This window comes from Phaethon lepturus, unplaced genomic scaffold (assembly GCF_000687285.1).
Source record: "Phaethon lepturus isolate BGI_N335 unplaced genomic scaffold, ASM68728v1 scaffold12427, whole genome shotgun sequence".
Lineage (NCBI taxonomy): Eukaryota > Metazoa > Chordata > Aves > Phaethontiformes > Phaethontidae > Phaethon > Phaethon lepturus.
In genome coordinates, this window is record NW_010552554.1 from 1 (window position 1) to 15,513 (window position 15,513).

The 15,513-nt window shown below is 38.0% G+C and overlaps 1 protein-coding gene across 1 annotated transcript; it reads left to right on the top strand.

The window, feature by feature from the left end:
• Window positions 1–1,278: 1,278 nt before the first annotated feature.
• On the top strand, window positions 1,279–15,158 carry ASMTL (acetylserotonin O-methyltransferase-like; the record flags this gene model as incomplete). The annotated part of the gene is made up of 7 exons (XM_010291248.1): window positions 1,279–1,410; window positions 3,092–3,139; window positions 3,771–3,835; window positions 5,887–5,948; window positions 7,812–7,920; window positions 11,445–11,871; window positions 14,996–15,158. Coding segments are annotated over 7 exons (1,006 nt in total), but the record flags the coding sequence as incomplete, so codon positions are not given.
• Window positions 15,159–15,513: the final 355 nt, after the last annotated feature.

Consider the following 15,513-nt stretch of genomic DNA (forward strand, 5'->3'; position numbering starts at 1 on the left):
GGCCGGTTGCCATCGCGTTTCTGCTCCCTGAGCTGCACGCCGGCTTACATACGAATGTTCTTTTTTTCCAGTCCTGATTCTTCTTTCTCAGGTTTTCTCTGTAGGCAAGTGTGTGTGCGTCAGTTTTACGTGTGATCAGATTAATATGAGAGGGGATTATAGTATTCTGCTGACAGGGAGATGGTGTCATCAAACAAGTAAAAAACTTGCTCAGACTGAAAAATGCCAGCATAATTACTTCTGGCATATAATAAAAAGGTTTGGAAGGTCTTATGATGGACTGAAGTAATTAAAAATGTACTTCCATTGCCCTTACTTTAGATACTTAACACCTAAACTTCTGAAAATTTGACATAGGCTTCTGAAATGTACGAAAACTTAATGGGACTGGGGGGGGAGGCAAGAGAAATAAGATAGCTGTCTCTTCTTTCCGTAAAGCGCTTGTGGAGTGCAAAGGAAGCCATAGCCATTCAGACCATTCAGCCCCTGTGGAGGAGCATGTCCACCCATCTCACTGGGCAGGCTGCAGGAGGCTTTTGAATGGCACTTGGGTATTATAATGCATCTAATTTAGATTTCTTAATGTTCAGATTCTTCATGGGAGCAGCTGAACTTAAATGGGAAAAAGTATATTCTTTCCCAAATACAGAGATGGGGAGAAGCACCAAGGTTCAAGCATGCACTCAGTTATTAGAAACATAATGTGCCTGCTGGATGTAGTAAATTCACAGGCATAACCTGGAGGCAAGAAGTAGGAAGAATTGTTTTTTTTGACAAATCCATACAGAATCTGTCTGTTCTGTTTTCTATGTATCACGTGTAATAACACATAAAAGTGTGACTGCTAAAGCTCCTGTCAGAATGTGTACTACTGGTGCACAAGTAAAGTGCTATGGATGGATTCAATTAATAAAAAAATCCAGGAGTAGAATAGTCTGTTTATGAAGTGCGTAGGTTTTATACTGCTAGATTTTTATACGAGAAGAACAGTGAAACTACTAACGTGATTAGGTTCTAATAAATAATAAGGGTAAAATCAAGTAAGCACGTTGTTTTAAAAGTTCTTTCTGATTTTTTTGTTTGTTTGTTTTGGACTGCTTGCAAATGATATGCATACACAAAACACTAATAGAAGCACTGGCTTTCCCTTTGTGTTTGAGGTGGGGCGTATGTTAAAGTGTAAAGAGCAAAAATTAAATTTGTCACTTGCTTAGTATGTGTTGGGAACAACCTCTAATAACAAGATTACGTTTACTGCATTGCTTTCCTTTGTCACAGGGCCTGCGGTTTGAGGTGGTTCCATCCTGGTTTAAGGAGACACTTGAAAAGTCATCTTTTGCAGCCCCTTACGAGTATGCAGTGGAAACAGCAAAACAGAAAGCTCTCGAAGTAGCAAACAGAATGCACGTAGTAAGTTAGCAGCTATTTTGGCAGTAAGATTTTTGTCTTTTAAGTGGTGTGTGTTACTGAGACTTAATTTGCATGTACTTCTTCGGTGATATCTTGAGTACATTTTCCCCACTAAAGGCAAATGGAAGTTTTCTGTCATTTGTGAAAGATGGCTTCCTGAAATTAACTCACCTAATCAAAAGAAGGTCTCATGCCTGCAGTTTGGTCTTTCCACAAACAGAAGGGGCCTGCATTTCTTGTCAGCAGTGCACCTACTCTCGCTTCGCATATATATTTGGTAGTTCCTTACAACAGTCAGGTGTGCAGCTGGACAGTTGTTCATTCCAGTTATTTGTTGACTGGAGGCAGGTTCTATAGAAAAACACACTGATGTGAATCCAGGGCTTTGCTGTAGCTTTCATTAAGAGTAATTTCATTTTAAGAAGGGAGAAGCTGATGTGATTTCAGGTTCTGTAGTCAAGGCATCCATTTTGTGTCCTAAATATTATAAAAACCAGTGGTACAATTTATACCATCAGTGCCATATTTTATTTCTGCCCATTGCTGTGATCACTTTGAATGCATAAGGCTGTTCTCTGTTAGAACCTATTCAGAAGTCTAGCTGATTAGATCCCACCAAATGTAACATAATCATGTCTTAATAATGCAGCTCTGTAAGAGAGGAGTATGTTGAACCTATACTGATGGCAGAAAAGGAATGTCGAACACTTTAAACCAACAACGTTGCCAGATGTCACCATTGTTCAAAGCAAATATTGCATGATCTCCAATGTAATCGTTATCCAGGTTTCTGCCGAGTTCTTTTCAGAGACTCGTGTGACTTCAGGAGGGTGGATTTTAAACCCAGGCTCGCTAACTGGCTTACATTTGGCTTTCATTCCAAAACACTATGCTGGTGGTAATGCTAGTTCAGTGGATTTCAAAATGCTTCTTCATTTTTCCTTTAATGATAGCTTTAAATTAGTTCTACTATTTAAAGCACATCAACAGCCTTTGTATAGAAGAATCACCTCCCTACAAAGTTTTTAATATAATGATCAGAGTTACACAGCAAGACAGGAAACTTGTCTGTTAAATAATAACTATGTACCTTGTAACAAGCAAGTAAATCAAAACACATCTGTAAGAACAGTTTAGAGTAGTGTAAAGCCAAGGAAAGACTATACATCATCTTTATATACCCTTACCTCTCAGTTCCCCAAAATGGACTGTATGTCTTCACTTTTGAGAGAGAGAAGCAAAATGGAGCTAAAGAAAGTGTTTTTTTCAGCAAAACTTGGCTTGGAAAAATGATCCTAGCGGGTTTCAACGCTGTACTCCCTGGCTTCCATATATAGGGCACTTCCTTGAAAGTAATTCCATCTGCCACCTTGAAGATCAGGCTGACCTTTGAGAATGCCGTTAGTTCTTTCCTGGATGCATTTGTTCATCAGTAACATGTTTGCGCAAAATTGTGACCCAACAACAGTCTGCTCAAGCCTCCTGTTTCCTCACTTTTATGGCGATACAGATGATTACTATTTTGTTAACAGTGCAAAAGGAAAAACAGTGTCTTGTTTTCAGGTCCGCATACAGCCGTACCTGCAAATCAGTGAACTTGGGTTTTGTTACTGTAAGTTCTAAAAGGTTTTGCTCTTTCTACCTGTTTTGAGAAATACCATCTTTCTTTATGCCTTTGCAGAAACACCTGAGAACACCTGATGTTGTCATAGGAGCAGACACTATTGTGGTAAGAAGTCTCATGTGGTTTAGTATTGTCTTAATTTATGGCAAGTGTAGAAAATACTTGTATCATTAGGGTTAAAGTTTGAAAACTATCTTCACTGAGAAGTTGCTGCAATACAATGTGTCTTCTGGGTTTTGTGGCTGTGGGTTTTAGGGATTTTTCCCCAACAAGGCTATTTCTGGTATCTTGAGGGCTAGAAAGAAGCCTTGCTGCTGTTTTTGCAGAGGCACTAGTATTCCATAAGTATTGCCTTCAGTCCTCTAGTATGTAATGGGAATTGTGTTCTCAGGCAACTGTTGACTGTCAAGTCCAGATCATATGAACTGTTCAATGTTGTGCCTTATAGTGGGCATCACTTTGTACCTGTCATCTCCACACAAGACAGTGAAGTGTTAAGGAGAAAAGTTGAATTACACTTTTGTTTGAGAGCTGCAGCCACTGGAGGATAGAGTGTTGTGCTCATTATGTGCTTGACACTAAATTACCTGTTCTACCAAAGTATCTGTGCCTCTTGCTCTACTCAGCAGAGTCATGTTTGAAAACCTGGCTGCAATCATGGTTTAAACATCATTTTTGACCACAGTTTCTGAAAAGTAAGAAAAAGCAGCACACTCACTCTGTCTTTCTGTTTTAGACTGTGGGTGAGCAAATCCTGGAGAAACCAGTTGATAAGCAAGATGCCTATAGGATGCTATCAAGGTCTGTAGTTCTAATAAGATTCCAAATGTGTATATTAAGCTGTTTTAAAAGGAGATGTACAGATTCCTTGATGTATATGAAGAACCCCATGGACACAAATTTTTCAATCATTTTTAAATAGTATAAGCCAGTTCTGCCACTGAAAAAGTTAGACCTGCTTTTATGTTATCCACAGCTGCTTGCTCTTGCCCCTTCACCTTAGGAAGCTGATCAGTGATGTAATGAACCACTTTGTTTTCACTTGGATCAGTTTTCAGAGTCACTTATTGCAAGACTGTGTATGCTTCAGCTGGTTCAGGAAGGGGAGGTATGGAGAGGAATCATGGTGGCAAGGAGGACAGAACCATCATAGAAGTGTTTTGAGTCTTGACATTTAATGGAAGATTATTGCCTATACAGGAAAGTACATGGTGATATGCGTTCATGGACAATTGCTTTAAATTCTGTAGTTTAACTGAGGAGTAAGAATCTACTTCTATCAGTGTTGTCCATGGAAGATAGGATGGTGTTTTCTGAGGCTTCTTCTTTTTTCCTTAAGGATACCTTTCCCTACAAAGCTTTATGTTATCTTAGTGTTCTTTTTTTTGTTTGTTTTTTTTTTTTTTTTGAGAAACTCAAACTAAATAACTTAGTCATCTCCTTTCTGAAGGATGAGATATGATTAATCCAAGCTTCTGTTTTAAGGGGGAAACACAGAAAAGGTGCACTGCTTGTTTCACCAGTTTACATTCTAACCCAGGTGTCTCCTAAAGAGAGAATCCAAGTGGCTTGGTAGTTTTTGGAGTTTTGCTCTGTTAGTCTATTTTAGATTAATTTTTTTCGTTGATGACTTAGACTGAATTTTTGATCCTTTGTGGCATGTTCATAACTTAAAAGTAGCAATCTTAAAAAAAAGGTGACAGCAGCATATGTTATTAGTAGGAGATTCCCAAAGGAGTCCCTTTGGCAAGACATTGTGCAACTGTTTTTGCTTGTAATCATGCCAAGTTTGGTTAGTTCAATAATAGTACTTTTTTTTTTTAACAGAGCTTAGTCTACTTCTAACACCCTCAAGTGTTTTGGCTTTTTGTTTGGCTGGTTGAGGTTTTTTTAAGTTCAGTAGGTCAGTCTCTTAATCATAGGTATGAAATGCACTTAAAATTTACTTTTTTATAACTCCTCTTAATTTTGTTCTATATGAACAGGAAAAAAATGCAGACTATATTTGCATATATCAAAGGTGTTAAATTAAAATTTTCACTCACTGTTTCATCTTAAAATTAATTACGTGGAATCTTATGGGGGATAGTAGGAGTGCGAGATCTTTCTAATCACATCAAGTAGTAGCCTGGCTAACCTATAGGAGACTATTTCTTAACTAGTCTCTTCAAAAGTTAAAGTTCTCATGCTATTTATTAGACTTCCGTTGCTTACACATCAGATTAATAAATTTAAAGCTCTCAAAATTAATCGGCCACAGTGTGGCGCTCTGAGCCACTACAAGAGAGCGCACATGGGTTTGGGGTAAGAGTGAGTATAGGCTCTCTTCCTCTACATTCTGCATCAGTTACTCTGGCTTGCCATGGGACGCTTGGGGACCAGTGTGGATGAAATGAGTACGCAAGCTCTAGTTGCCTGTCTCTTGTTTAGTCTAAGTTGCATCACCTAGCTATTTATTGCCAGCTTTGAGTAAAGGTGCCTGTAATGGTAGTGTTTATGCTGATTGGCTTTTTCTTATGCATTTGGAGTGGTCACTTCTCCCTGTGTACAGTAAATAAGCTGATACCATGGACTACTTTTCCAAATTGTGGACATTGGTACAAGTGAGATTTTGGGGACTGAAATGACTGAATGTCTCAATAGTATTTTTTTGTTTTGCCAATGTCTTTTCACCTATATTGAAATTAAAAAAAAAAAAACAACAATTATTTAGGATACACGTCAGAGTCATCAAGTGATGTATTAATATAATGGTCTGTTTCTCAGGCTGTAGTAACATAATCATGTAGAACATTTTTGCACGTGACAGATTTCATAAAACCGTTGCTTAATGCACATTTTTTCCCTGACAGGTTGAGTGGGAAAGAGCACAGTGTGTTCACGGGAGTGGCTATTATACATTGCAGCAGTAAAGGTACATGTATCATTTTATTAAATCTCAGTATTTTCATTTAAAATATTTTCATAAGGACTTGTACAATTGAAGAAGCAGGATAGAAATTTTTCGTACACAGTGGGACTGAGCAGAATCTGATCCATATTAACTCCTGTGTTCTGTGTACACTAGCTGATGAATACAAGCGGTTGCTGTATCTGTAGTTACTTTGTTTTTCAGTAAATAAGGGAAGCTTTAGAGCCCATTTTTAGGGTATGAGTGAAGTAATAGCTTAATGCCTTAGACTGATAGTGCACTGTAGGGAGCAATACATCGATGTTCTTTATCAGATAATTTATAGAGTAAGCAAGTGGATTTTATGAGAACTGTACCATTAATATAATTTTATGAGTGTTTGGTTTGAGGGACTTTGATAATTATGCTAATATTCTTTTAGTGGAACTTTTGCAAGAATCATTTCTCTGAAGTTTCACTGGATGTAGTCTTTCTGTAGACAAATTATTTACAGCTTTTAATCTTTACTTCAATGATTGCTCTTAACTCTTGTAACAGAAGTCAGTGAACCAGTACCCCTACTAATATGCTAGTACAGTAGAAAGAGAGCTGCTGCAAAAGAAATAAAACATGTTATCAAGGGGTTCCTGTGAGCAGTCCAGTAAGAATAATAATGCATTTCATCATTTACTCCTAGGAAGACAGTAAAAGTGTGCAGTACTGCAGTACTGATGGTGTGACAGCACATCTCATTTGAAGTTTGCAAATTTATGCCATGTCATATTCAGATGAATAAAAATACCATAAGTCTGCATATTCTCCAAGTGATGCAATCAGTGGAAGAGTTTTCTAGAATACATTTAGTTTTAGTTTCTAATTAAAATGTTGTCATTAAGCACCACATATATGTTACAGACGGAATTTTCATTTTGATTGTGGTTTTTTGTCAATACTGAAAGGTGTAGTAATCTGTCTTTAAATGCAACAACTTTTTTATTTCATCTGGGTCATTAAATGTTTTTTCAACACTAACACCATTAGCAGCTGGTTAATATTCTTCCCTTGGTCTGTGCTGTGGATCTTTCTTACTCCTTAAGAATTTCCACTGCTATCAGAACAGCGTTAGTAGGAGATGCTGACCTTGATTTTTATAGGAAAGAGTAGAGAGAACTAATAATCTGTAACGTGCACACTCACTTGTGCAAGGCTGTTTCCTTTTGAACATGTTCCTTTTGAACATGCTTCATCTGCAGTAATACCAGATTCACAGTGTACCACATGCAACATGATCAACAGCCAGGTGTGCAGTACTTTAATGCACCTCTGGCTTCCTCTGAAGCGCTTCTAGAGACAGAAGTCTGAAATAATCTTGTTATTTCTTGATGATACAAAAATGACATTGATGGTTACTGATGAGACTGCTGGATGCTTGAGTCTGCAGTACATGTGCAGCTGCACATTCACATTCAAGCATTTTTAACAGGTACGTGTTTAACTATGATGTGGTGTTAAGATTTCTTTGACAACAGCCATAAAGTAAGAGGGTGTTTGTAGCCTTTTTTGTACTCAGTGCTGGATGTGTATGCTGGCAGTCCATAAATAGCTCTGCATAAGCATCATTAATTTAAGAATGCATCCCACACAGGGAGAGAAACCTATTAGCCCCAAGACAGGGCTGCAGAGGTTGAAAATGCAAGCTTTTACTTTTTTGGGGAAGTTATGAGTCCACTGTCCCTAAAGAGCATTATTAGTAATTTTATACATCTGTGTAGTATTTTTAATTTTCCCAAGCAAAAAGTAAAATGAACACAAACTGAAATAAAACTGAGATGTTATGCTCTCTAAACTACAATTTTTGTTTCTAATAAGACCTTTTCCTTTCTGTAGATAATCAGCTAGAGATGGAAGTCACTGATTTCTATGAAGAGACTAAAGTAAAATTTTCTGACCTGTCTGAAGAGCTCTTATGGGAGTACATTCATAGCGGGGAGCCAATGTAAGTAAGACCCTGAAGTGATCACACTGTACTTGAGAACAGGCCTTAGGGTATGTTATTAGACACCAGCATAAAACATTTTGTCCTGTGTTCTGTGATATTTTGCTCTGTATGTATGATAAATGGTAGAATGGGTGATGCAAGGTAGGTATTCTGTTCTTCTTGACTAGAACTATCATTCCTCCTGGGAAAGTGAGCTACCTTTTTAGTACCCTAACAAATTTGAAAAGTGAGGCCTGTTGAAATACTCTGGATTAGAGCAAGCACTCATGCAATATCCAATTACGTCTCTGTTAACAGAGGCATTCAGGGAGCTTGGGTACCTGAGGTAATGGATAGTTCTCATTATAAAACAGGTGAATAGATTGAGTGTTGGATAATCAGTGTATTGGAGAACTTTATTGAAAGAAGCTAGAACTTGGTTTATTTAGTTTATCAAAATCGCAGTGCTCTGATGCAAGAAATGCCAACTTAATTTTTAGTTATTCTTGTGGCCAGCTTATACGTGTTCTTATGCCATAATTGTGCTTTAGCTTATGTGTTTCCTCTACCTTTGCAATATATTAGTTATTTACAGACAACATTGATGCCACGGAAGAAGTAAGATGAGAACAGAATGCTTAACTACTCCTAAGATGAAGTTGATTAGATTGTCAAAAAAAAAAAAAAAAAAAGTACTTATTTGGACACAAAAAGGGCATGATTGTGACTTTACAGAATTTGCATTTTCCCCTGTGTTAGCTGAAGCTTACTGAAGGCAAATCAGGTCATAGTTAGCACTACGGACTGCATATCTGGTGATCTGAGGTGAAATTTTAGTTCTAACTTCAATTCGGACTGCATAAGAATATCAGTCATGCTGGTTTTTTACACTCATTTGTGCTATAAAACAATACAGTCACGTTTTACTGGGGAAAGAGGAACCAGTGTATACTTTGGATTTATTTAAGTGCTTATGCATAAATGAGGCATACTTTCTGAACATGTAAGGTTCACAGCTTATTAAAGAGAATGAAGCTAAATTGGATTATGCAGAAAAGAATCTTTTGGCAAGAATGCAGTTTGTAACAGAAATTCCTAGTTAGGTTTTTGGAAGATGGTCTTTAGTATGCAGCTGATCAGAAAGTTACAGTTTTAAGGAGAAGTGATCATGGATTTTTAGGAGGAATGTCAGGTTGAAAAATATTTTTGACTATTTTGATTATTTCCTCTGGAAGAAAATGTGCTTTAGCAGTGCTGTGCCATAGCAAAATGTCTCACGAGCAATATTGGGTAGTTCTGTTCATTCTGCTAAACAGCGTGTGTGACAGCAAGGGATCCTCAGGGACCGGAGGTTCAGACAATATATTTCATTACTTTCTGGAGCAGAAGCCAGTCAATCCTGAGTCATATAATCAAGAGGATAGGAAGCATTTGCTCTGGCCTTGTGAAGGAACTACTAAACATAGTGTCCTATAAATTTTGCAAAACAGTAAGTCTGTCATGGGGGGGAGTTTGGTTGGTTTTTTGTCCCCTCTTCCATGGACACCCATACTGGTTATACATTTATGTGCATACAGGTTTTTCTAAACACTATTGTAGTTCAAGTGACCATTTGTTTATTTTTTTAATGTTGACTTAATTTTGTGGAATCATACAAGACTTAATGATCACATGAAAAATTAAAAGCAAATTGACTCTTTTGTGCTGTTGAGGATTGGATTGAGTTCTTTTTATAGCAAGGACAAAATTGGCATATAGTATTTTAAAAGTCAGTCACTGGTGACACAGGGACTAATTCTGAAAGTATATAGCTGTTGTGGTTTAACCCTAGCCAGCAAATAAGCACCACCCAGCTGCTCGCACACTCCCCCCTGGTGGGATGGGGGAGAGAATCAGAATAAAAGAGAGAAAACTCGTGGGTGGTATAAAGACAGTTTAACAGGCAAAGCAAAAGCCACGCAAGCAAAGCAAAAGAAGGAATTCATTCAACCACTTCCCATCAGCAGGCTGGTGTTCAGTCATCTCCAGCAAAACAGAGCTCCATCATGCATAATGGTTACTTGGGGAGAAAAACGCCGTCACTCCAAATGCCCCTGCTTCATTCTTCCCCCCAGCTTTATATGCTGAGCATGATGTCATATGGTATGGAATATATACCTTTGGTCAGTTGGGGTCAGCTGTCCCAGCTGTGTCCCCTTCCAGCTTCTTGTGCACCCCCAGCCTCCTCGCTGGTGGGGTGGTGCGAGAAGCTGAACAGTCCTACTGGACTGCTACTACGTTTAAAAATGAAAAGACTTTTTAGTCATTAGAATATTTCTTATTTAGATGGTGTAAGTTTTAAATATGTTGTAAAAAAAGTAATCATTTAAACAATGACAAAGCTATACAGTGGTGCGTAAAATGCAAGATTAAAGGAAAAGCCGCGTTCCCTAGTTTATAGCAATTCAAAAATCCCGTTTGCTGTGATATCGGTTCCTCTGTGTCTCTTAGGCTATTGGAAAGCAAATCCAAAAATAAGTTCTAAAAATGTACAGAGCTGGTTGTGATCAAATCTAAGATGAAAAATCTACAGTCTTCATTGTGTAATAACCTTCTGTCAGAAGTAGTTTGTGTAATTCCACACTATCTGAAGTTAGTAGATCTGAGATTGACTGACCTTCGGTTTCAAAGCTTGCTGACTTAGGCTTTTGGATTCTGGTGTTATCATGTAGTAAGCATGATTCTAACTGCCTTGTTCCTTAAATGCGAACAGTAAAATTGTTGGGTCTATTGCAGCTTATCTGCCTGTATGCATCTCCATTCCACAGAGTGGAATTTGCATAATTACACCTGAAGACAAATGAGATTTCCAAGGTTACTTTCTGTGAGAATACATTCCTGTGCCAAATTACTGTGACATCTAAGAGCACAGAGTTGTGAACTACAACTCTACTTATATCTCAGGGTTACACAAGAATTGGATAGGGCTGAATGGGATAGTAGTGGATTTTGTATTTGAGTAAGTTGTTCCTCCCCAGTAAAGTCCTATCTTCCTGATCCTCATTTTACATATTCCTATGCCTGAAATTTGCAAGATTCATACTACAAGCATTTGAGTTCTAAGATGTCTTTTTTCAGTGTGAGCTCCTTTTGGAGCTAATGTATCCCGAAAGACCCTTCAGCCTCTTGTGGAATAGAGTGAGGGTCAGTATGCTGCTGGGTGACCCAGTGGCAATGTTGGTCTCAGTGGTGCTTGCTGTTCCTTTTTGGTAGCCAGGACTTGGAGAGTGCTGGGTAACCAATGGCAACACAATCATGACTGCTTAGGTGACTATGGCACTTGGACTGTCTGAAGCATAAAGAACTTAGACTACTCACCCTTAGAAATACTGATCCTTATATTTATAAATTGAAGTGTTGAGCCTAACTAGTTGATTTAATCTGCCTTGAGTACACTAGTCTTTATTCCAGATTCTGCAGTACTGGTGGATTACTTGTGTTCTGTGCTACCTCTACTCTTAACCTTAATTAAATATATGTCATTTCTGCTTTCTCTCCCCCAGGGACAAGGCTGGTGGATATGGAATCCAGGCCCTCGGTGGGATGTTAGTTGAGTATGTCCACGGAGACTTCTTGAATGTGGTGGGATTTCCTCTGAATCACTTCTGCAAAAAGCTAGCAGAATTGTACTATCCACCCACTAGACACAATGTACAACATAAAAAGTATGACTCTATCCCTTCTGTGGACACTTTCGAGAACCTAAGTGATGGAGAAAGTGAATCTTCAAATTTCACAGAGCACAAAGGTGTTAGTAAGTTGGACAGCAGTGGGATGTGTTCCTCAGGAGCTGTTTACAATTCTGAAAACAGTTCTAATGTCAGAACTGGTTTTATGGTACCTTTGGAAAATCAGAATGGAGTGTCGGCAAGCGCAGCAAAACTTCCATCTAAAATTCTAGAGCTGATGGATGGTTTCAGAGCTTCAAAGGTAAGGGGAAAAAATAAAACTACTCATTACATTGCTGAGTGATATGATAATGTGAAATACTTGAGCTGGGCTAAGAATGTATTAATAATTAGTAAAAAAAGACCACTGAAGTACCAGAGAATCTAAGATAGCTGAAACTTCTGGTGCAGTGCAGACATTGGGTTTTTTGGTATTTGCTTTTATTTGTTCTGTGAAATTTCAGTTGCCCATTTGATTAAAATTTCTGTCTCTTGATTTGAGAGGGAAAAAGTTTGGGGTTTTTTTGAAACTGATCACAAGAGCACAATAAAGCAGAAAGTGAGGAAGTTACTTTTATAATACTCTGCAAAGAAAGCATTTAATGTGGTTATCTGACTTAAAACTATGACAAGAATTGTATATATTATATTTCGTTTCTAATTTTTAATGCTTAGCATTAGAATTCTGTGGAAGATCTTAGGGTTTTTATTCCCTATTAAGGCAGTTATTTTTTTTTTATACCCTTTTGCATGTTCCAGGTATGTTTACCTGACAATCTCCATGTAGTACCTGATGGAGACATATACGTAACAGCTTACAGAACAGAAGGTCACATGCTCTGTGTAGCAGCCAAGTGTGATGAGATATGAGTAGATGGGCATTTTAAGTGCTGCCAAGTTTTCTACTTACAGCAACAGTGTGGTGAAGACTGGTGAAAGAGAAATGAACACCAATCATTTGAAGAGATCACTGATCTCCATCAAGTCATTCATGTTTTAGGAAGAGGTGAAAAAACTGCTAAAGTGGCAGTGAAATGACAAATCTGGAAGTAAAGATAAAACAAATTTGAGAGGGGATGGAGGGAAGCATCCAAGACAGTGGACAATGGTTTTGCTGAAACAGTAGAAAGTTGTACTCGGAGCTGAAGGGAGACCATAGCGTGATCACTGTAGATCTGTGGGTGTGCTGCTTGCAGGCATGCAGTGCAGTACCGAGAGATTTGGAGTAAAGCAGCCTTGAGACTGCTGTGTTTGTGAGCTTCCTTGTGTATCCATAGGGAGCAAGTTTTGATTTACTTGAATGGGTGAGACGATGCTTAGCATTTCTTAAATTTAAGTTAAAAAAAAAAAAAAAAAACCACGGAGAATCATCAGCATTTTGTTGCATGTTATGTACGCTGTTTACAGTGATGTGATTCCAAATTCTGCTTTGTGCAGTGAAAGATGATGGAGGCTGTAAATAGAAGCAGAAGCTTTCCCACTAATCCAATGTAAAGTCATAGATGAAGTGCTGAGTTTCATGTTGAACTAGTGGGGAATGTTTTTTCCTCAAGACTTGGAGGAAATTTTTTTCAATTTTTCTTTTACAAAGAAAAATGTAAAAATTTGTAAAATTTTTAATTGTAAATTTACAATTTGTAAAATTAATTACCAGTTGCAATGAATGCTCCCTGTGATCTGACAAAACTCATCATCTCTCCACTTGTAGAATAGGGATAAGAACATAAAAGCATTTTGTTTCACAAAAGCTCTCAAGTTCTGTATCATTTTGATCCTCGAGTGTTGTTTCAAGGACTTCATAGAGCAGAGTGAAATCTCCTGCAGGCAAAGATGTTGCTGCCACCTGTTTTACTCTGAACAGCTGCTGTTGCAGAACAGGAGGGGATCAGGGTTAATTCATACTTTCTCAAACTTAGTATATTCTGAAATTGCATGATTGGATCTGCACTCAGACCTTTGTGGGTTGTTTTTTTTTTTTCTTTGATATTTTTCTTCTTTTTTTTTTCCCCTCTCCTGGGACTGAGAATTACAGAATGCTAGAAAAAGAGTGACTTGGATCAGCCAAGTTTTTGACCCTATGTTCTCACCTTCTCTTTTCTGTTCCTATGCTTTCCAGGTGGTATCAGTCCAAAGAATGGGCAGCTCTTAGAAGCCAAATGGTTGTAGACTAGATGCAATTGGCTCAGCATTGTGAAAGCCTGGATTATAATAAATCCCAGCTATACATTCTTATTAGAGTAAGAGTGGAAACTGTAAAAAGTGTATAAAGATGAGAAAATACATAGACATGCAGTAGCAGACCTTCCTCTCCAAAGTTAATCTAGAAACTGTAAAAAGTGTATAAAGATGACAAAATACATAGACATCCAGTAGCAGACCTTCCTCTCCAAAGTTAATCTCTTTTTCTCCTTTTGATTTTTATTAACCAGAATGTCAATCCCTTTTTTTTTCCTTGACTGCCTTTGATTGTTAGAATAGAATAGGATAGAATAGACTATTTCAGTTGGAGGGGACCTACAATGAACATCTAATCCAACTGCCCAAGTTGCCTGCAGTTGCAAAGAAATGGATTCTGTGATTGCTGTATATGCTTCCACTGTTGTGCTCTATGTAAGTTCCTTGGTTTTAGGTGTTTTAACTGTTTCTGAATACTGAAACTGCAGAACTGCAAATTAATTCCAAATGGAGAGGTATATATCGTCACATATCATTAACTTTCCACTCTGGTTTGGTTAACATCTCTCTACAAGTTCACTTAAGTTTTTCAGCTTACACAGCTGCATTGCCCATGGGTTTTTCTTCACCATCAGGCACTGGCTGTTCTCTCTTCCTCATTCCATATATACATGTCCTATTAAGGTGTGCATGTAGTACAGTTGTGCTCTGAAGTTTTACTCTTTTTTTCCTTAATTTTTATTAAACAAAGACCTAAATTATAGTAACTAAAGCTGTTACACTGCCTTAGTGGAGCTTTCCACTTTCTTACATCTTGGTTAAATGAAATTTAATTTGATCTTTTGGCATTGGTTCAGATGCTTAAGAATGTTTGACCTTACGGAACAAGCTTATAGATTGGGATATGCAAAATATCTGAATAAAGAGGGGGTCTTCATACAAAATCTGTAGGCTGTGTTCCAGAATATTTTGAGTTCCCTTCTCTCCCAAACACATCTGTTTAAAATTCTGTTACTTGGCTAAGACAGTGAAACCCTCTGAGAGGGAAGGAAACATATCATAGCAATTTTTAGGAATTTTCTTCAACTGTGTTGCACTTCTTAAAGAACAGTACCTGTGTAGAGTAATTCTAGGCAAAAGGTATAGTTCTTCTGTTTCTTGATTGCTGTCTTTTAAACACAGCATGATAACAATTTTTTTCCTGCATGTAGGCTCTGTTTGTAGCCTCTAAGCTGAAGATGTTTGATCATCTGAAAGATAAAGGTCCACTGAAGGCTGTGGATATAGCAAATGAGGCTGGAACCTCTGTGTGTGGAACAGAAAGACTTCTTGATGCATGTGCTGCTCTTGGATTACTGGATAAAACACCACAAGGTAATTAATTTTTCTTCCCCCCAACTGCATATAGTACTGAAGGACATGGAGGACTGGAAGAGGTGCTTTGAAGGTCCCAGGGTCTGACTTGATGTTGTGGGTAACTTGGATTTGGGGGAAAGGAGAAAGGATTGTGGCTGCTTTGCTTTCATTACTAGTAGCTGGAATTGTTTCATTGAGGGCAGGCTTTGTCTAATGAACACATTCATGTCTCCTTTGAGGAATCCTTAGACTGCTCTTGCTCTCTGGACATAGTACTGACTAAATTTCTAAGAAAAAGTTGAATGGGCAGTCCCAGGGAGCAGCATAAGAGCTCATACGTATCATCTGCACTTGGGTCACAACAACCCCATGC